The sequence below is a fragment of the Coregonus clupeaformis genome, chromosome 10, assembly GCF_020615455.1.
Source record: "Coregonus clupeaformis isolate EN_2021a chromosome 10, ASM2061545v1, whole genome shotgun sequence".
NCBI classification, from domain to species: domain Eukaryota; kingdom Metazoa; phylum Chordata; class Actinopteri; order Salmoniformes; family Salmonidae; genus Coregonus; species Coregonus clupeaformis.
In genome coordinates, this window is record NC_059201.1 from 9,095,531 (window position 1) to 9,118,688 (window position 23,158).

At 44.3% G+C, this 23,158-nt stretch overlaps 1 protein-coding gene across 1 annotated transcript; it reads right to left on the reverse strand.

The window, feature by feature from the left end:
• Positions 1 to 8,114: 8,114 nt before the first annotated feature.
• LOC121574901 (monocarboxylate transporter 1-like) lies at positions 8,115 to 22,684 on the reverse strand. Its single transcript, XM_041887568.2, has 5 exons — positions 22,374 to 22,684; positions 15,606 to 15,879; positions 10,276 to 10,419; positions 9,256 to 10,041; positions 8,115 to 9,087 (listed from the first exon to the last, which is right to left on the reverse strand). Exons 2-5 carry the CDS (start codon positions 15,820 to 15,822, stop codon positions 8,855 to 8,857), a joined length of 1,380 nt encoding a protein of 459 aa, XP_041743502.1. The 5' UTR covers positions 15,823 to 15,879; positions 22,374 to 22,684; the 3' UTR covers positions 8,115 to 8,854.
• Positions 22,685 to 23,158: the final 474 nt, after the last annotated feature.

Below are 23,158 nucleotides of genomic sequence, written 5' to 3' on the forward strand. Positions count from 1 at the left end.
ACCACTACTTTGTATCCTTTTCTCTCTCGCTCTCCTCCAACACTACTCACTCTGCCCCTACACAGATGGTAACGCGCCGCCGCAACCTTCGCTCTCTCTCTCCCACTACTCTCTCCTCTTCCATCCTATCATCTCTTCCCTCTGCTCAATCCTTCTCCCTCCAATCTCCTGACTCTGCCTCCTCAACCCTCCTCTCCTCCCTTTCTGCATCCTTTGACTCTCTGTGTCCCCTATCCTCCCGGCCGGCTCGGTCCTCCCCTCCAGCTCCGTGGCTTGATGACTCATTGCGAGCTCACAGAACAGAGCTCCGGGCAGCGGAGCGGAAATGGAAGAAAACTAAACTCCCTGCCGACCTGGCATCTTTTCACTCCCTCCTCTCTACATTTTCTTCATCTGTTTCTGCTGCTAAGGCCACTTTCTACCACTCTAAATTCCAAGCATCTGCCTCTAACCCTAGGAAGCTCTTTGCCACATTCTCCTCACTGCTGAACCCCCCCTCCTCCCTCTCTGTGGATGACTTCGTCAACCACTTTGAAAAAGAAGGTTGACGACATCCGATCCTCGTTTGTTAAGTCTAATGACACTGCTGGTCCTGCTCACACTGCCCTACCCTATGCTTTGACTTCTTTCTCCCCTCTCTCTCCAGATAAAATCTTGCGACTAGTGACTGCAGGCCGCCCAACAACCTGCCCGCTTGACCCCATCCCCTCCTCTCTTCTCCAGACCATCTCCGGTGACCTTCTCCCCTACCTCACCTCGCTGATCAACTCATGGCCATGTCCTTCCGTCTTCAAGAGAGCGAGAGTTGCACCCCTTCTCAAAAAACCAACACTCGATCCCACTGATGTCAACAACTACAGACCAGTATCCCTTCTTTCTTTTCTTTCCAAAACTATTGAGCGTGCCGTCTTTAGCCAACTCTCTTGCTATCTCTCTCAGAATGACCTTCTTGATCCAAACCAGTCAGGTTTCAGGACTGGTCATTCAACTGAGACTGCTCTTCTCTGTGTCACGGAGGCTCTCCGCACTGCTAAAGCTAACTCTCTCTCCTCTGCTCTTGTCCTTCTAGACCTGTCTGCTGCCTTTGATACTGTGAACCATCAGATCCTCCTCTCCACCCTCTCCGAGCTGGGCATCTCCGGCGCTGCTCACTCCTGGATTGCGTCCTACCTGACCGGTCGCTCCTACCAAGTGGCGTGGCGAGAAGCTGTCTCCGCACCACGTGCTCTCACCACTGGTGTCCCCCAGGGCTCAGTTCTAGGCCCTCTCCTTTTCTCCCTATACACCAAGTCACTTGGCTCTGTCATATCCTCACATGGCCTCTCCTATCATTGCTACGCTGACGATACACAACTAATCTTCTCCTTTCCCCCTTCTGATAACCAGGTGGCGAATCGCATCTCTGCATGTCTGGCCGACATATCAGTATGGATGACGGATCACCACCTCAAGCTGAACCCTGGCAAGACGGAGCTGCTCTTCCTCCCGGGAAGGACTGCCCGTTCCATGGTCTCGCCATCACGGTTGACAACTCCGTTGTGTCCTCCTCCCAGAGTGCGAAGAGCCTTGGCGTGACCCTGGACAACACCCTGTCGTTCTCCGCTAACATCAAGGCGGTGACCCGATCCTGCAGGTTCATGCTCTACAACATTCGGAGAGTACGACCCTGCCTTACACAGGAAGCGGCACAGGTCCTAATCCAGGCACTTGTCATCTCCCGTCTGGATTACTGCAACTCGCTGTTGGCTGGGCTCCCTGCCTGTGCCATTAAACCCCTACAACTCATCCAGAATGCCGCAGCCCGTCCTGGTGTTCAACCTTCCCAAGTTCTCTCACGTCACCCCCCTCCTCCGCACACTCCACTGGCTTCCAGTTGAAGCTCGCATCCGTTACAAGACCATGGTGCTTGCCTATGGAGCAGTGAGGGGAACGGCACCTCCGTACCTTCAGGCTCTGATCAGTCCCTACACCCAAACGAGGGCATTGCGTTCATCCACCTCTGGCCTGCTGGCTCCCCTTCCTCTGCGGAAGCATAGTTCCCGCTCAGCCCAGTCAAAACTGTTCGCTGCTCTGGCACCCCAATGGTGGAACAAGCTCCCTCACGACGCCAGGACAGCGGAGTCACTCACCACCTTCCGGAGACATTTGAAACCCCACCTCTTTAAGGAATACCTGGGATAGGATGAAGTAATCCTTCTACCCCCCCACCCCCCCCCCCCAAAAAAAAAAAAAAAAAAAAAAATGTTTTTTATTGTAAAGTGGTTAACCCACTGGCTATAGGGTGAATGCACCAATTTGTAAGTCGCTCTGGATAAGAGCGTCTGCTAAATGACTTAAATGTAAATGTAAATGTAATGACACCATCCCCCGTAGTGTGGAGTACTTGGTACAAGAGACTTTTAACTGGTTGTCAGTGTCTCCAAAGCGCAGGGAGGCCTACAAGGCCATATATGAGACCATCAACTGTGGGGAGAAACATTTACAGATAACCAAGGTGTGTGCCACACGTTGGCTCTCCATTGAACCCGCGGTTTCATGCATTTTGGACCAGTGGGAGGAGCTTAGGCTGCATTTCGCAGTCACCAAGTCCAGTGAACACTGCTACATGGCTGAGGTTTTATACGTACAGTGATCCTCAAAACATATTGTATCTGACTTTTTTTAAGTCAGTGCTGGGTGAGGTACAGCTGGCCATCAAGGCTTTTGAGGGAGAGCAAGTAGATCCTCTTAAGATACTTCACAGCTTGGTTAGCCTGATCAAGTCTGTGAGCAGCAGGGTGCTGAATCCACTGGAAAAATGTTGATGTACTCAAAGGGCCAATAGATGGATACATCAGTCCCAAACCGTACCTTGGTTACCTTTTTGAGTCAAAGGCAGCTGAGCTCCACCTTGCGCCTGAGCATGAAAACAATGTCCGAAAGCAGTGTGTAGCCTTCACCATCTCCCTCACTAATGAGTTGAGGGTGAGACAGCCGGACAACATCGAAGCATTGCAGTACATGTCAGTTTTCAATGTGGAGGAAACTCTAAAGCACAATAAGAGCCCTGGAGAAATAGAAAAAATAGCCAAGCTCCTTGGCTACTCCCCTGCAGAGATAGACAAGATTGTCCAGCAATGGTGTGCCATCCATCTTAGTAAATGGAATGAGACAAAAAAACACACTAGGCTTCTGGAGGGATGCAGCTGATATCAACCCGTTTCAAGAATTTGCCATGGCTGCTGTGTCTGTGTTGTCCTTGCCACACTCGAATGCTGAAGTCGAGAGAGTATTCAGCCAGATGAGTGTGGTAAAAAGCAAACTTAGAAATCAGATGTCCTTGCAGACCCTTAACTCCATCCTGTACATTCGATATGGACTGAAGATGTCTAGTGAGGCTTGCTATGAGCACCAGCTGCCTGATAATGTTTTGCAGCTTTTTGGCACATCAGCTGCTTACTCATTTAATTCAGCTCCCTCAGTTGCTGAACCTGCCATAGAGAGCCTTGACCAAAATGACGATGACACACTCTTTCTGTGAGCCAGCACAGCCTGTGTGTGGAGGGGAGTCTGAAAAAAACAAACAATTAACCTGAATTAGGGCCAGACTAGTTACCATCATTTTCTCACATTGCCATTGACAGTTTTTTCTATTGTCTCTTTTTGGTCCATTTAGATTTTTAATGTAGATTGTATACAAAAAAATGTTTTAAATGTTATGGTTAAAAATGTTCAGGTTTTACTGTGACTTGTTGTAGGCTCCTAAGTAGACCATAAGGTTAAAAACCAAACCAAACTTAAGAAAATTAAACTAATATATATATATATATATATATATATATATATATATATATATATATATATATATATATATATATATATTTTTTAGGACAGCCAATAGCTACTTTCCTTACTGAGTGTCACACCCTGGCTATGGGACTCTAGTTGTTGAGCCAGGGTGTGTTTGTTCTATGTGGTGTGTTTCTATGTTGGGGGTTCTAGTTCGTCTACTTCTATGTTTTGCCTGAGTGACTCCCAATCAGAGGCAACGAGTGTCAGCTGTTGGCTGGTTGTCTCTGATTGGGAGCCATATTTAAACTGTCTGTGTTCCCGTTGTGTTTGTGGGTTTTTGTTCCGTGTTCGGTCATTGATACCGTTGGACGTCACGAGTCATTTCTTGTTTTGTATTGTGTTTAAACTTGAACTATTAAAGTATGTTTGTTCATCACGCTGCGCCTTGGTCTCTCCCTGACGATCGTAACACTGAGGAGTTGGCAACACTGGGTTTCAATACCTTAAAACCAATTGGTAGGTCCAGGTAGTCACAAAAATAGATGGGTGTTGGTTAAATTGTGATTTTAATGAATGGAGCGCATTTGGAGCAGGAGTTTTTTTTCCTGTGTGTGTGGAGCGGTTATTAGCAGAGCGGTTATTAGAAGAGCGGTAGGAAAGGACAGCAGTAGGAGCAGGTCAATGAGCGGGATTTCCAACAGCTGAACTCCGCTCACATACTATGCCTGGGAGTGGGTTGACTCTTGGAGGAACCAACAGCTTGAAGTTGAATCCTCTTTCTCTCCATTCTGACAACAAATTGGTAACATTAATGTTAATTGACAACAACACTTTATTGACAGTTAGTAAACTAGCAGGCAAGGGCTTTTGGCAATTTTTTTCTCCAGATAATGTTAGTGAGCAAATTGAAATTTTGGTACAACAACAGCTAGCTAAGAGTTAGCTAGCTGGCAAAAAGCTAGCTAGCTAACTTAGCTAGCTAATGTCAGGTAGGCTTGCTAACGGTTTACTACTAGAAAAATACATTTTGGGGTCAGAGACTGGCCACATTTACCACAAAACGAAATATTTTGCTATAAGATATTTTGCTAGCTAGCTAAATAATTAATATATAATTGTTAAATATTAGTTCATGTTAGACAGTAGTTCCTTAACTGGAAGTGAAGACAGCCAACCTTTTTCTTGTTCAAATGGCTGTGCTCAACTGGCAGATCTTTTATTTTTTAATGAGTGCACGGAAGGCGATGATTTCACAAATGACTTCTAAAGTTTATTCATCCCAAACAAAATGTTAACATTTCTAAGATATTGATGTGACAGTTCCATGCAATTCTTGGTTATCTGCTTTGCTGTTAAAAGTTTTAAATATAACAAGGCTACATTCCGTTGGATACAGTGTAGCTGCAAGGGCAGACTTTTATTGTGTGTGAATGCGTGCGGAATGTATGTAGACCCACGGGGCGGCGCACAATTGGCTCAGCGTCGTCCAGGGTAGGGGAGGGAATGACCGGCAGGGATGTAGCTCAATTGGTAGAGCATGGCGTTTGCAATGCCAGGGTTGTGGGTTCGATTCCCATGGGGGGCCAGTATAAAAAAAAAAGATGTATGTACTCACTAACTGTAAGTCGCTCTGGATAAGAGCGTCTGCTAAATGACTAAAATGTAAAAATGTAAATGTATCAAATGGATAGCCTACATTTGTGAAATAAAGTTACATTATACCAGTCATATATTTATATGTTCTTAATATATGGCTCAGCATTATGCTAATCGATGGAAACATTGTAATCTAGGTTAGCCAATTAATTCAAACAGTCCAATAGCTGTGGGGATGTTTTATTTTATACTTAGGCCACAGTAAATAACTCTTAATTTGTTAGTCACTGCATTTTCTTCATTTTGAACGTCTTTAAATACATCATAATACAGTAGCTCTCCTTGCTATATGAACACAATATCCCATTTCTGTTTTATTTTTTTGTGGAAAGAAAAAAATACATTCATAGAAGTGTCACAAAACCATTCACATCATGGTCATCATCCATATATGAAACACATAATTAAAAGTGTCTTTCTGTGCATATTTGCTGACGTCAAAGTGCTATTTTTTGTGTGCATTTTAGCTAACCCTTTCCCTAATCTTAACCTAATTCTCCTAACCTGCTGCGTAAGTTCTCCTAAACCTGATACGAAAAGTCAATTCTGACAAAAAGCTGGATCCCTTCATGACCCTCCAAGTGCCATTGAACATATGAAAATGATGATGATGACCAAAGATAGTTTGTTCCCTCATGGATCACATGACAACAATAATGCCTATCACTTTTCATTGGACCAAATCCTTGATTTCTGCATTCACAATTACAACTTTAGTCTCATCAAGTAGCCTACATCAGTGCAACCTCAAGGTGGTTATGTCTGGAATATTTTTTTACTTACTTGTAAAATAAGTAAACTCAATCAGTGACAGTGATATACTGTGTCATTTTGCAATATAACGTGAAAACTATTTCCTCCAGGATGAGGATAAACCTTCAGGAGCTCAAGAGTCATTAATGTAAGAGTAAATACTACCACCTAGTGGAGTTAAATTGCTAATGGGTTAAGGCAGGAAATGTAGGAACAGGAAGTTCCAAGCATCCGCAGGAACGCCCCCCTCGAGCATCTCATTGGTTCCTGCATCGAACGAAGGACACTGTCTACCGGTGTCGCCACCGCCAGCTGTGTTCCGGAGTCCTAGCTAGTAAGCTAAGAAATTAGCACACAGTGTCCTTCGCTCCCGCTTGCCGAACATCTGCCCTTGCTGTCGTTAACTGCAGGAAAACAGTGCCCGACAGGTGAGGGCAAAGGACACTGTCTACTGGTGTCCTAGCTATTGCTAGCTGCTGTGTACTGGAATCCTAGCTAGCTAACTAGCTAGCACCCAGTGTCCTAAACGCCTGCCGAAAACCTCCCCTCGCTGTCGTTAACAGAACTTCAGGAAAACAGTGCCCGGTAGGCGGGGGCAAAGTACACTGTCCACCGGTATGCAAGCTAGCTACCTATCCCGCCTACATAGTTCTAGCTTGCTAACTAGTTAGCTATTACCCAGTTTCATAAACGCCTGCCGAACAACTGCCGTCGACCTCGTTAACAGAACAGCGGGAAACGAATGCCCAACAGGCGGGGGGCGAAGGACACTGTCTAACATTGCTAGCTAGCTAGCTAGTTGCCGTTTTCGCCCCTGCCTCTTCTGCATGTATTACCGCCACCTACTGTACTGGAGCGCCCCGCCTCCTGCCTGCAGACCGGAGTCCTAGCTTAAAAATTGACATTTTGAATTATAAAGAGGGGTTCCTGCAGATGCAGGAATGCCCACATGCAGGATCGCCCCGAATTGCACCCTTCTCAGTTCAACAGTGTTGTACTGTCTTTGGGTGTTGTCACAGATACCGCGTTCAAAACAGCTGGGAAGTTGGAAATCTCCGACTTCAGTGCATTCAAGACAACTGGGAACTGGGAAAAAAAAGAGCTCTGACTGGGAAAAATTGTTTTGAATGTTCGTCCAACTCGGAATTCCAAGTTAGAAACATCTTATTAGAGCTCAAACTTTAAAAAAAAAATTTTTTTGGGGGGGGAGTTCCCAGTTGTCTTGAAAGCACCAAGAGTTTCTAAACCCAGAGGCGCAACATCGGGAGACTTCTGGGAACGCTTGCGAAACAGACCAAGATGACCAGGCCAGGAATGAGAAGTCAGTGGTAGAAGTGAAAGATCCTGTTAATTTTCTCGAAATCTAAAGGCACAACCTAGATTCAAGCCAATGTCTAAAATAGTTGAACATGTTATTATTCCAACCTCGTGAACGTGACAAACTGACACGTACATCTTTTTTTGTAAAAAACTACTTTATATCGATTTAGTGGCATTGATTTTACAGCCTGGACATGCGCAGTTCGGCGCGAGACGACCGTTAGACCCGATTATGTGTTTCTACGCATGAGTTTAGTTAGCTAATGGCAACATTTTGACATCTAAACCCTGCCTATTTCTGCAATTTCTCTTTTTAAAATCTGATTTTAAACTTAACCTTAACCCAAACCTTAACCAAACTGCTAACTTTATGCCTAAACTTAAATTAATACCAAAAAAAAACTTTTTTGTTTTCATGAATTTTAACGATATAGCCATGGCCACAACTTTCACCGGGGAAGAGGGGACATGCCCCCCCCACCACATTCTGAAATTGTATTTTTGTCTCCCCCAGTTTTATCATTGGAATGTGATACAAAACGATGTGCTTTAGGACCATGCGTACGCCTCCGAGCGGTCGAGTGGCTGTTTGGAGTGTTTATCCGACTGGATTAAAAAATATATATATATACTTATTCCCCCCCCCCCCCAGTTCTAAAACCAAATTTCTATTGGAGAAGCAGTTTCTGCATATATTCATACTGTATTATCTTTAGTGTTGTTATTGGTCTGGCTAGCTTTTAGCTGTGCAGTCAACATGGGAATATAATTGTTGTGAAGATGTATTGAAGAACATTGTGAATATCAGGAGACTACACGTTATTCATTTAACAACGCTTTCAGAAAGAAAAGAAACCTACCATTCATCATGACAGTGTGAACAAAATGTTACAGTGATTCATTAAACCTTCTAAAAGTACTAGTATATCCATTAAGTGCTTTCACAGAATAAAACTGTACATTGCAGTTATTTGAAGTGGATTTCTGAAATTCCAAATACAGTATGAACATAGAAATTACCTGCATATAATAATATTCTAAAATATATCACAACACTTATGCAGAAAATGTACTATCTGGACTCCAGATTCGTAAAATAGAGTATGTTTTCGCAGGGCGGCTGCACATTTCAGTAAAAAGTTGCATGTTTCTATCATACATAAGTGTATCTTGCTCCAGTCATATTATGCTAATAATACATTATTCAATGACAGAAGTGGAAATGGTGAACAAATATGTTTACATGAACACTGCTGTCTGCCAAGGACTTGAACCAAATTAATTTGTTGTCTACATTATCTCATTGACTGTATTGAGATACCATGTGAATGTGTGTATTTGATGTCAAGAAAAGTTAAACTGTGTCTTCTGAAGTTTTTGTCTCGTCAATTGCTCTCACTCTGTCCTTGTTGGACTCTTCTTCTTTTCCCTCCAGTTTAGCCTTCCTTTCCTCCTCCTTTTTCTCTTTGTCCAACATCCGGTAGTTGAGACCCATTCCCACAAACAGGAACACACTGGCAATGATAAGGATCACCCCACAGCTCTGGTAGGTGTATTGGTAGTCGTTGTAGATGTCTTTGAATTTCCCTGTGACAAAACAAAGATTAATTCTAACTTGTATCATAAGTTAACAGTCTTTACTTTTCATAAAAATAAACCAGTTAGATGATTGAACATCTTTATATAGAAACAAGGAGCATAAGTAAACTACAAATACATGTGAATTATTATTATTATTATTAAGTGTGCACTCACCTAACACAGGGGGACCTAACAAGACCGGCCCACACTCCACGATGGTGACCAGTCCCACTGCACTGGAGAATCGCTGGGTTCCCACCAGGTCCATGAGCGTCTCAAACAGCACCGCACTCAGCCAGCCAAAGGCAAAGCCAAAGAAGATGGCGTAGATAACGAAGCCTGTGTAGTCCACAGAGATGGGCGCCAGGACGTGGCACACACCGTTCAACAGCACAGAGCAGGCAAAGAAGTACTGCACCCTGGGTCGTATCCACTTTGTATTGGCCACAATGCCCATAGAGGGCCGGGCCACCATGTCCACAAAGGCCAGGACAGACAGCAGGAAGGCTGCCTTCTCTTTGGGGATGTCCCTGCTCTTGGCAAAGTTACTAAGGAACACTAGTGGGGAGAAGAGACCAAAGAACATAATGACGTTACCCATGAGGTAGAGCACGAAGCCCCGGTGTTTGAACAGTGAGAGGTCGATAAAACTGTTGCACTTCTGCCCACACGTCGTACTCTCTTTGGCAGCGTCTTCACTTTTTACGGCAGGCTGTGGTTTTGGTCCGATGGGTCTCATGAGAGAACCAGCGACGCAGCAGTTGAACAGCAGGCCTCCCAGGATCAGGAAGCTGCCCCTCCAGCCAAACTGGTCAAAGAACCAGCTGTTGAGAGGGGCCAAGGTGGATAGGAAAACTGGGCTGCCCGCCATGGCGATTCCATTGGCGATGGGCCGCTTATGGTAGAAGTACTTCCCAATCATAGTAAGGGCTGGGTTCAGATTGAATGCCAGTCCCAAACCTGTTGAAATATATTAAAGACATTAATTCAGTCCAATATCAGACTGCCTAGTTATTCATTATACATAACACATGAAACCAGACCGAAAAGAAATTCAGGATACTAAAAAGTGATGATAGAGTTCCTAAAGAGGTCCCCAGAGGGCGATACATTTCCTCAACAGCAGCAACTATTGAACAGTGAACTAATGAACATATAGGATCTCAGATAGCACTAACCATGAAAGAGGCCTACCTCCGACCACTCCCACACAGAAGTAAAGTCCTTCCACTGAGTTGCAGAAGGAGGCAGCAATCAGTCCACAGCCAGACAGGAATCCTCCACACATCATGACGGGACGACTTCCATACTTATTAACCAGGATACTGCTGATAGGACCTGAGAGGTGACAAATACAAAGCAAACAGTCAAGATGGTTCATACGGTGGGAAAATGCACCTTAGGCAAATATGCCCAAGCATAACTGACTATACCATAATGACTATCGAAATCTCATTAGTCAAACTTTAGAGGATTGCAAATTCACATCTTGAATTAATTTCCTTGATTAACATGATTGAAAATCTCTAATAGGTGAAAAAGCGAAGTTGACTACCATAAGAAAAGCCTACCATTTTTGAGAAATGTTATATTTTACCACTAGAGGGCGGTAAAGCCCCAGCTCTGAGAAACACTGGTGCAGCCGGAGCTTTACATTTATTTACATTTCAGTCATTTAGCAGACGCTCTTATCCAGAGCGACTTACAGTTAGTGAGTGCATACATTTTCATACTGGCCCCCTGTGGGAAACAAACCCACAACCCTGGCGTTGCAAGCGCCATGCTCTACCAACTGAGCTACAGGGGAGCTTCCACACAACTTCTGCAATGATTTGTCTCACTGCTGCACTGCAGCAATTTCTCTGGTCTAGCCACAGTTGGCAATGCAATCTCACAGAAAACAAGAAGACAATCGCGATGAAACAAGATATTGTGAGGTGTGGCTACAGTTTGTGTATTCCTAACGTTATGTGCAGAGAATGACAAAAGAAGAGGGCTCTGTCGCTAAAGAGCATTTCTAACTAGGCTACTGTAAATCCCTGTTTCATTCTCCTCTGCAGGATTTTATGTGTGTGTGTGCTAGGGAGGTTGAGTATAAAAAAAATACATTTAAAGTACTCTACTGTCTCCTAGCAGAATACTTAGCAGAGCTTAAGAACAGTAGAGCAGGTTACACTTAGTCAGACTCATTTCCTATGGGTAATCTACCACAGTTCCCATGTAATAGTAAATAATATCCCTTGATTTTGAAAGATGAGAGCATCACATTAAGAGGAACACTACCTTTGTCCCACTCCGCCTCCTACTGCTGTCAAAATAGACAGTTTGTCTACTGATATAACTTGATCAACATAGCCTACTCTTAGTTTTTCTAATCAATGATGGCCGACAGCCTGCTACTACATACCCTATCATCTTCCCTACTGGAAGATTTGGAGGCTACATTCACAATAGCTCCACTTTGTTATAGTCTTAGACTGCAACATATTCCTTCCATTTAGGTTGGGCTAAATCTCAGAGGGTTCGGCAACACAAATTCAAGGTAAATATGGGCCATAAAATGAGCCTAACAACAGCTAGCTCACTACAATTTGTTAACATATATGCCTAGATGGCATGCAGAGTTCTGCTGGCTGCATGCCCACCCTCTGTCTGGCTTATACCAACAAGGCCTAAATGGGAGCGAAGATCGAAGATCCATGTGGAAGACGCTTCAGCCTCCCTGCCAAATCCCGGCACCACGGAAGGAACCTAAATGGAATGTGACAGTTTTTGTTTAGAGGTTGTCCAGACTAATTTGCCAGCTCGGAACACGACAAAGGCTTTTTAGATTCTAATACAGGCGAGGCTAAACACCAACAAAGAGCCTGTCCCCTCCCTCTCTGAAGATGAGCTGGTGAGGGAGAGTAATGTCTGAGGAGAAAGCCTGTGACCAATCCTGACAATGTAAGACATTGAGAAGGATAGGTAAGAAATGAAAGAGAGGTCAAGACAAGAGGATTAAGTCCCATTGTTTAGTCAATGTATACATTTTCCATAACATGATTTTTTCATAGCGTTCATGGATGACATACAAACACTAAATTATGGCAACTTACAGTTGAATAAGCCAAGCAACACAACCCATTTTCTGTAGCACCAGTAGGCCTACATGCAAAATGGAGTACGGATTGCCACTGTACTGCTGCTTGCTCTTTGGGGGTCTAGGCCAGGTTCCTGTTGTTTACTTTGCGACAGCTGTTGATGTAAAAAAAGGCTTTCTAAAGCCATTTGATTCAATTACTCATTGATTACTTGAGCTACAATCTAGAAGAACACAGTGTATGCTGTGCACTGTTGGCTGTAACCCCTGTTTTAAGGCCTGCCAGGATTGGGTCATAGACATCATTAGGGTCTGAGTCTGACAGGGCCTGTGTGTTCTGGTTCTGTAGAAAGGTCAGAGGTCAGCCCCCACACAGTCTTGTGCTCCTGATCATGCGCAGCCAGCCAGGCAGTCATGTGTCCAGAGCCCAACTAACAGGCAACACACTTAGAGTGGGAGAACTGAGAACTACTGGGAACCGTCTGAGACAATGTTACTGCATGAACCAATGACCTGGCTTTCGCCCATGCAGGTCCTGAATGTGCGCCTGAGCTAAGTGCTACCTTTCGCCCATGCAGGTCCTGAATGTGCGCCTGAGCTAAGTGCTAACTTTTGAGGGAATGGGCTGCTGAACAATAAATAGCATTGATTCACCGGTCTGGTGGGGGGCAGCCGTGGCAGCTATGTACTCCAGTATGAAAATGTATGCACTCACTAACTGTAAGTCGCTCTGGATAAGAGCGTCTGCTAAATGTAAATGTGTGTACGTATAGTCCACACCATACATTTACATTTTAGTCATTTAGCAGACACTCTTATCCAGAGCAACTTACAGTTAGTGAGTGTATTCCTAATTTTTTGATTTTTTCATACTGGCCCCCCGTGGGAATCGAACCCACAACCCTGGCGTTGCAAACACCATGCTCTACCAACTGAGCTACATCCCTGCCGGCCATTCCCTCCCCTACCCTAGGCCAATTGTGCACCGCCCCATGGGTCTCCCGGTCACAGACCGGCTACGACAGAGCCTGGATTCAAACCAGGATCTCTAGTGGCACAGCTAGCACTGCGATGCAGTGCCTTAGACCACTGCGCCACTCGTACGTCCACATGGTGCTGGTCCCCTCTATACTGAAATAGGCATATGGTTCAGAACTCGTTAAAGAGTTATTCATAAAGTGCTGCTATTGCTGAAGCTTGACCTTCTGTACTGTATACAGTACATGGTACGACACATGAAACATATCAGCACTAATCCTCTCAGGAGTTCAGTGTTTTGGTAATTACTCGTTCAGTCGTTTTTCTTACACATTGTAAATAGGCACTACTACTAAGCCAGCTAAAAATGCTGCTGTATAAGTGTGCAGCTAATAACAATGTTTACAGGACAATATCAATATGGAAAAAAAAGACGACATTTTCTAAAACAGCATCATACCCCGGGGATTTGTTCATTCAGTTTATCTCCCCTCCTAGAGAGAAAATGAGTCCATTCACTATCCGGCCTCAGACCTCTTCTTGTGGGACAAGGAGTCTGAGAAGAAGAGTCCCTCTGATTACTGTTCTGTCTGTTCGTGTTAAATGTCATGCAGATGAAAAGACGCTCCACTGGGAAGACCTGTCTGACCTGTCTGACACATAGCATTTGATTCAACCCAGTCCCTGTCGGTACAGGAAGCCAGACCAGCTGACACAGTCTGCCTCACCTGCCATTCTCACGTAAGCCATTTCATCTCCTCAGCCTCAGAAGACACCTGGGACAACATTCATCTGATCAGAGCGTTAACAAGCACACTGGGAAGAGAGGAACCCCATCCACGGACTGTAGAGACAGATACTGTTGCACTGTTAAGAACAATGCTTCAATGGAAGAGTAAAAGCATTCTAGAGGCCCCATTTGTTTAATTTCAATGACAGTGGTTTGATTCAGGCATCAGCGTCTCCTTTGGGACAATACACTTAATCTTGATCTGGTGCCCGGTGACCTTACTCATCATAGTCAATGGGTGGGAAACTATTGGAGCTGTTTGTGACTGAAGAATAGGAAGTGCATAAACAGTCCACTGAGCAAAATAAAGAGTGTATGCATTCTCACTGAAAGGTACATTGAGAATACGGATCCCTAACAGAGGCATCCAGATCCATGCATGTTAAAAGGTGCATTTACAGTATCTGTTTAAAAAAGGATGATGGTATACATTGTCTTATTTGTCGTCTTAGCTATCATTACGTTTAATTTTTGCATCAAATAAAACATCTAAAAGAAAGCCAAGTTGACGTTTCCGAAGTCTCACAGATCAGCTTAAATCAGCAACTGTAGGAGGATATGGTGGGACAAGTTTTGGGACACATGCTTAATGATTTAGCTATAAGGTTTAAGTGGTACTTAAAAAGGATCATGACCATTCACTTCATGGGATTACCAAGCTATGGTCTGGGTTCAAGTAGTATTTGTTTTCTATTAATACTTTAGCTTGTCTGGTCTCAATGGAACCAATGGAACGATCCCTTGATCCAAACCTATAAGGCAATCAAACGCTCAAAGTATTTGAAAGAAAACAAATATATACTTTTTTTACCCAATTGGTAGTTACAGTCTTGTCCCATCGCTGCAACTTCCGTACGGACTCGGGAGAGGCGAAGGTCAAGAGCCATGCGTCCTCCGAAACACAACTTCTTGACACACCGCTCGCTTAACCCGGAAGCCAGCCGCACCAATGTATCGGAGGAAACACCATCCAGCTGGTGACCAAAGTCAGCTTGCAGGCACCCGGCCCACCACAAGGAGTCACTAGAGTGCGATTGGACAAGGAAATCCCATCCAGCCAAACCCTCCCCTAACCTGGATGACACTGGGCCAATTGTGTGCCACCTCATGGGTCTCCCGTTCACAGCCGGCTGTGACACAGCCTGGGATTGAACCCGGGGCTGTAGGGACACCTCAGTCACTGTGATGCAGTGCCTTAGACCGCTGCGCCACTCAGGAGGCCAACAAATACTTTTTAAACCAATGTCTGTTACACAATGCTCCCCTATTCACTCTGCATCGTACAGCTAATTTCTGGTACACTATCTCATCACTCTGACTCCCTACCGGAAACTTCACACACCCATACACAAAAAAAAAATAATTATGCACGCATGACTGTAAGTCGCTTTGGATAAAAGTGTCTGCTAAATGGCATATTATTATTATATTATTATGAACCACAAAAATGCACTCCATACAAGCTTTGTTGTTTGTGAAAGCAAAGACAGTTGGAGTACATTTGTAACGTGTTACAATTTAATTGGTGTTACAATAAAATATGTTATTATTATGTACATTTCCGGTAGTGGTGCACTATTCTAGCCTCGCAAGCCGCCATCTTACATGAATGTTCGCTGCACGGACATCAGTCTGGTAATTACGAGGCTAGCCCTAATCTATCCTCCAGCTCACCTCCGGCGTACATCACCGCCAGCATGATGGAGGAGATCCATGACACCTGGCTGCTGGTGCAGTCGAAAATGACCTCGATCTCCTTGAAGAAGACGGTGATGGACTTGGGGAAGGCGTAGGAGAAGCCAATAGAGATGAAGGCTCCCACCACCACCGCCCAGCCCCAGCCCCCCTCTGGAGGGGTGTACCCCTGGGGTCCTCCCATGGCAGGCGGCATGGCTGCTGTTCTGCTCACCAAGCTCCTGCGCACAGGAACCTACACAGCAATGGGCACCTGTTGGAGAAAGATTAATCAAGTTTTCAAAGCTAGAATTCAGTTAACCGAGAATCTTCTGAGAATGGTATTGTTCATCCTGCACTATGCAAATGTATGTTTTTTGGGGGGGTAATCGGACTATGTTAACAATGTTTCACAATGTGGGTTTTCAAGGAAGACTGTTTCTGTTTCCTCACTGTGAAGGTCAGATACAGTGCTATGCATGTTGCCTCTGTTCAACATTTGAGAAGCAAAATGGGTCTTATGTATTCAGATTCATTTCATTTCTTTTGAAAAATTGTAAGTGTGCATGACTGGGGCCAATGGTGTATGGTTAAAGTCAGCAGGATTTCACATGCTGCTTTCAAATGATAAGCATGTGTTTATTTACAGGGTGGATGCTTTACCTCCACGCATATCTACCTCTGGTAGGTATCACAGGTGTGTCATGGTAATGTGCTCCTGAAAGTTAATGTTATAGCAACAAGAACTAAATATCAAACAGAGAGAGGGGAAATGCATACATGAACATGTCCTGTTAACATCAATGGCTTGATCATATAAGAAATGTTGACTTAAATAGTTTCACCTTTAGGACATTTGCATGATTATTTCTTACCAGTGTATGAAACGCAGAATCCATAACTTCATCCTTAGTATTTCACAAGTAAAATAATCAATTTGATTTGCCAAGAAGATTCATCCTAAAAAGCCCAATAATCTCTGTGTGGGTGTCATTTCTGGAGCTTCTTTTTACTGTAAATACAGCCGCCCATTATACTCCCCCCTCACTTCTGAGCTTATGAATACAGGCCCATCTGCAGAGTCAAATGGCTTACTATATTGTTTACACCGAGGAGCCCAACCACAGTGCACATTTATCAAACCATGAATACAGGTTGAATTCAGCTTCCTAGGAAGCTCGGGGCTATGCTCTCATAAAGAGGGTAATGATTTAGAGCTTCTGCATGTTCTGCGGAGAGGACTCTTGATCTAAGGGAAGTAATTGCCCTCTGTGGTGGGGAAAACAGCATAGGATTAGCAGTTTGAGAAGTAATGATGCTAAGCTAGGACTTGAGCTTGGGTGATGTGATTGCATTGATTAAATACAGAAGATCTGGAGGAAAGTGGGGCATCTTTTTCAAAAGCTCATTATTTCCTCCTAATACAGTCCTTCAGACAGAGCTTTGATGCAAAGGTAATACAATGAGTCAATGACCTACAGCAGGCTTCTTTCTGTATGACAGTTTCTGTGTTTCTCATTTGAATACAAAACATTTTCTGTTGCAGGAGTGGGTCGCAGTTCCGGAGCGACCCCCTAGGTGTCATCCTCCGACAACCTTAGGCACCTCCTCACTCACAGTCAGGACTGATCATCTTCCTATTGGTGTCACCTGTGTCTATCTGATTCACCTGTGTATTTATGCCCTCACTTCCCTGTGTTCCCTTGCTCAGTTTTCTCTGCTAGTTTCACTATGCCAAGCAATACTAATCAGTGTCTGATGGCGGGACGTATGGACAGGTACGTGAGAAGTGTTCTCACTGTTTATTTATTATTTCAGTCATAGTTAGTATTTCGTATATTTGGCTGTCAGCCTGTTTTTTGGAGTCTTATTTGCTCCACCTTTCTTTTTCGTGTAAAGTCCGTTGTTTTGTATCCTGGCTTTGGGACCATCAGTAAAGTTCTTTGTTTCACCATCTCTGCCTACTGTCTAACCTGCATCGCACCTGGGTCACACCTCACACCAACCCTTACAATTTTCAGGATGCCCCTACGCTACCAGTCAAAAGTTTGGACACACTTACTCATTCAAGGGTTTTTCTTTATTTTTACAATTTTTTTACACTGTAGAATAATAGGGAAGACATCAAAACTATGAAAGAACACATATGGAATCATGTAGTAAACAAAAAAGTGTTAAACAAATTAAAATATATTTTATATTTGAGATTCTTCAAATAGCCACCCTTTGCCTTGATGACAGCTTTGCACACTATTGGCATTCTCTCAACCAGCTTCACCTGGAATGCTTTTCCAACAATATTGAAGGAGTTCCCACATATGCTGAGCACTTGTTGGCTGCTTTTCCTTCACTCTGCGGTCCGACTCATCCCAAACCATCTCAATTGGGTTGAGGTCGGGGGATTGTGGAGGCCAGGTCATCTGATGCAGCTCTCCTTCTTGGTAAAATAGCCCTTACACAGCCTGGAGGTGTGTTGGGTCGTTGTCCTGTTGAAAAACAAATGATAGTCCCGATAAGCCCAAACCACATGGGATGGCGTATCGCTGCAGAATGCTGTGGTAGCCATGCTGGTTAAGTGTGCCTTGAATTCTAAATAAATCAGTGTCACCAGTAAAGCACCCCCACACCATAACACCTCCTCCTCCATGCTTTACGGTAGGAAATACACATGCGGACATCATCTATTCACCCACACCGCGTCTCACAAACACACGGTGGTTGGAACCAAAAATCGCCAATTTGGACTCATTTCCACCGGTCTAATGTCCATTGCTCATGTTTCTTGGCCCAAGCAGGTCTCTTCTTCTTATTGGTGTCCTTTAGTAGTGGTTTCTTTTCAGGAATTCGACCATGAAGGCCTGATTCACCCTGAATGAATGAAATAATCTTATTAAATACTTTTTTCTTTACATAGTTGAATGTGCTGACAACAAAATCACACAAAAATTATCAATGGAAATCAAATTTATCAACCCATGGAGGTCTGGATTTGGAGTCACCCTCAAAATTAAAGTGGAAAACCACACTACAGGCTGATCCAACTTTGATGTAATGTCCTTAAAACAAGTCGAAATGAGGCTCAGTAGTGTGTGTGGCCTCCACGTGCCTGTGTGACCTCCCTACAACGCCTGGGCATGCTCCTGATGAGGTGGCGGCTGGTCTCCTGAGGGATCTCCTCCCAGACCTGGACTAAAGCATCCGCCAACTCCTGGACAGTCTGTGGTGCAACATGGCGTTGGTGGATGGAGCGAGACATGATGTCCCAGATGTGCTCAATTGGATTCAGGTCTGGGGAACGGGCGGGCCAGTCCATAGCATCAATGCCTTCCTCTTGCAGGAACTGCTGACACACTCCAGCCACATGTCTAGCATTGTCTTGCATTAGGAGGAACCCAGGGCCAACCGCACCAGCATATGGTCTCACAAGGGGTCTGAGGATCTCATCTCGGTACCTAATGGCAGTCAGGCTACCTCTGGCGAGCACATGGAGGGCTGTGCGGCCCCCCAAAGAAATGCCACCCCACACAATGACTGACCCACCGCCAAACCGGTCATGCTGGAGGATGTTGCAGGCAGCAGAACGTTCTCCACGGCGTCTCCAGACTCTGTCACGTCTGTCACATGTGCTCAGTGTGAACCTGCTTTCATCTGTGAAGAGCACAGGGCGCCAGTGGCGAATTTGCCAATCTTGGTGTTCTCTGGCAAATGCCAAACGTCCTGCACGGTGTTGGGCTGTAAGCACAACCCCCACCTGTGGACGTCGGGCCCTCATACCACCCTCATGGAGTCTGTTTCTGACCGTTTGAGCAGACACATGCACATTTGTGGCCTGCTGGAGGTCATTTTGCAGGGCTCTGGCAGTGCTCCTCCTGCTCCTCCTTGCACAAAGGCGGAGGTAGCAGTCCTGCTGCTGGGTTGTTGCCCTCCTACGGCCTCCTCCACGTCTCCTGATGTACTGGCCTGTCTCCTGGTAGCGCCTCCATGCTCTGGACACTACGCTGACAGACAGAGCAAACCTTCTTGCCACAGCTCGCATTGATGTCCCATCCTGGATGAGCTGCACTACCTGAGCCACTTGTGTGGGTTGTAGACTCCGTCTCATGCTACCACTAGAGTGAAAGCACCGCCAGCATTCAACAGTGACCAAAACATCAGCCAGGAAGCATAGGAACTGAGAAGTGGTCTGTGGTCACCACCTGCAAAACCAGTCCTTTATTGGGGGTGTCTTGCTAATTGCCTATAATTTCCACCTGTTGTCTATGCCATTTGCACAACAGCATGTGAAATTTATTGTCAATCAGTGTTGCTTCCTAAGTGGACAGTTTGATTTCACAGAAGTGTGATTGACTTGGAGTTACATTGTGTTGTTTAAGTGTTCTCTTTATTTTTTTGAGCAGTGTAGATTTTGATTTTTTTATCACTTTTTGGTTACTGCATGATTCCATTTGTGTTATTTCATAATTTTGATGTCTTCACTATTATTCTACAATGTAGAAAATAGTAAAAATAAAGAAAAACCCTTGAATGAGTGGGTGTGTCCAAACATTTGACTGGTACTGTATGTGCTATACTGCAGATCCATTCATGTTGGATACAACATGTTACACGTTGTTGCACAGTATATCAGTCTGGAATTGGTATCCCAAGATTCCCCTCGAATTTAACATAAATATAGGGAAGGCTGCCATTGGAGTCTCTTAAAGTAATTCACCGCACCAGGCAAAGATCAAAGACTAATTCGACCAAATGTGTATCCTGATGCTGGTTCACATTGTTCCCCTGTTAGTGGATGTACTCTGTAGACAGAGAAATTAAAAAGAAGAATGTGTTCCCTATCAACTTACATTTCAGCCATTATCTGATGAGGACTCCAGGCTGCATGCTCTTTTAACTGTGCAGTATGCAGTACAAACACAGCATGTTGCAAATAACTTTCTCACGGGGAACAGCTAGGATTAATGAGGGAGGGTCAGTCAACTTTCTATATTTTGAGCAGTTTCATAGAAGTGAGATGCAGATGAATGTGAAAAATAATTTAGCTTACTGCTGTGGAAATGGAACAGTTCAGTCTACTCCTGATACAGTAAATATAATGGCTTGGAACTGGAGTGACAGAGTGAACTAAACCAGATCATGCGGTTATAAGCATTAATAATATAACATATTATTGAATTGGGACTTGAAAACTGTATTGCACAGGTGTTTGCACATATCCGAAGTGCACTTATCAGGAGTGGACTGTCCTTTTAAATGGGTGTTGAGAATGCAATGTGCTGGGTGTCCTCTTACAGCTATTGACTTTACCTCCTAGTCTGGGAACAAAGGTCAGCTCAAAGATATGTCTCTGTCTGAAAATAGTATTGTTTACTTGTTCAACAGTCTCTCAATCAGCACATGTATGTGCCAGGGCACAGGGTAAAAGCCAGGGTACAAGCATAGCATACATTCTGTGCATGGGCTCATGGAGGTCGTTGAGTCCCACACGGATAAGACATTGTAATTATATTCTGTTTTCATTTATGAATGGAGGAGAAAGTCAGGACATACACTAATGTGTATTAATGACTAATCAACACATCAAGGTTATAAATAATGAAATAAATAAGGGTGGCCATTTCATCTACTCAAGAAGACTGAAAACTTTGCAGACTCTTTGCAAAGTATGTGGCCAGTAATCTGTGAGTTAAAGACTCCACTTGAACCTGGTTTCTATGTTTATCAAATGCAGCCAGCCTGCATGGATGATGAAATATGAGTCAAGATGAACAATGGCCCCCTCTTTGGCTAAAGGGCTATAATAAGCAGCCAGTGGGCGGCCTGACCATGCCACTCGAGACAGAACATGCTGCTTCAAAAGCCCCAGTGGCACATGTGCTCGGCGCTATAGAACATTGGCTGTGTCACAACAAGGTCTATGTCTTAACTTCTTCAAGGTTAAATCCCTCGCAGACATCTTGCCACTTCAGATAGGCGAGTGAGAGTAGTGTTCAGAAGCCCCAGGACTTTGGCTGTTAAGCCAAATGGATATGTGACTAACAAAAATGAATGGGGATCACAGCACAGGACAAAAGCTGGGTTGTTGGACCAATGTTAGGTTATTTCAGTATTGCCTGCTAAAGCCTTACAATATCAGCAGTGGGATTTAGGTTGAAGGCTTGGTAGGAATGAATGTGATAGTTCAGGTCCTGTCCTGTTATTTTGTAGTAGGCTATCCCCATTGATTTCCATTGCAGCCATGCCTCAAGCATCCTGCTCAATACTATAATGATCCCAAAGTGAGCCGTCATGATCATGACCACTTCCTCAATGCTTTTCAGAACAATAAACAGAATACTAGGCATTTCAAGGCATGAAAAATCAACAGAATACTAGTTGTTGTTTTTCAGGGCATGAACAATCAACAGAATACTAGTTGTTGTTTTTCAGGGCATGAACAATAAACATAATACTAGTTGTTTTTTCAAGGCATGAACAATCAACAGAATACTAGTTGTTTTTTCAAGGCATGAACAATCAACAGAATACTAGTTGTTGTTTTTCAGGGCATGAACAATAAACAGAATATGCACTCACATAACAACATGACATGTGTGTCACATTAAACATATCAGTGAGATGCTTTCAAGAAAATCCCCATCTCCTTTGACACAACTCTTCTTTTTTTTTTACATGCAAATGAGTACGCTTCTCCAAGAGCAAATTGACCTCTCAGAGCTAATGCAGAGTAACCACATGTACATATGGGTGTGTGGGATGGTTGCATCTTACCTTGCCAGCTGCTCCTCCTAGATCCAGATGAGCTCTACAGGTTGAGATGGGGAGCGCTCCTCTCAATGAGGTACTTCAGAACAGGGCAGACTGCATACTACTGTATATCCGTAGTGTCTCTGTGTAAGAAGCAAATTACCTCTACAGAAGTCTAAGTCTAGAATGTCTGAGATTCTCCCATAGAACAGAACCTCTACCTTCACTACGACAGTCCCAAGCGTTTTCCCTATGCTGGAGAAATGAACACTTCAGAGTCTGAATAAGTGCTGGTCTGTGAAGTGGAAGAGATGGCCAGTTCAAACAGCTGGGTCGGCCAAGACACTAGAGTGCTAACTGGTGAGGTCAGTCCAGTCCGCCTCTTATTGGCTGTTTGAGGATTAGAGCCATGCCCCTAAAATGTTTGCCCCGTCTCCTTGTCATGAGTCTCCAGCTCACAAGTACTGCACTACTGGCTCTACGTGAAACTTCAAGCAGTAGGATACACACTAATGTCTGGGCCTAAGAGATAACGTTCTTATTGGCCATTAATGTCTTTCATAATTGTATAGACGATAGATGACAGGATGTTGGAAGTCACAGCAATCAATCAACTGGCTCCCTGTTAGGCAGATTGTATTGTTCACCTCTGGCCTCCTGGGAATTATTAGCAGAACTCCTTCTGATCACTTCAGAGGTTAGCTTTAGGCGAGGCCTTAGTCCAACTCCCTCCGGATGTCATTCTGTGCTCGATGGTCAGGGCTTGGGAAAGGAAACATCCCTGAGCGCTGCTGGAGGTTAACAAACAA

Excerpts from the sequence above, each read along its gene's own strand:
- LOC121574901 (XM_041887568.2), bottom strand. The coding sequence starts at position 15,822 with ATGCCGCCTGCCATGGGAGGACCCCAGGGGTACACCCCTCCAGAGGGG. Across the intron at positions 10,420-15,605 it reads GGCGGTGATGTACGCCGGAG|GTCCTATCAGCAGTATCCTG; the intron begins GTGAGCTGGAGG and ends GTCACCTCTCAG. Across the intron at positions 9,088-9,255 it reads GTTAGGTCCCCCTGTGTTAG|GGAAATTCAAAGACATCTAC; the intron begins GTGAGTGCACAC and ends GTTTTGTCACAG.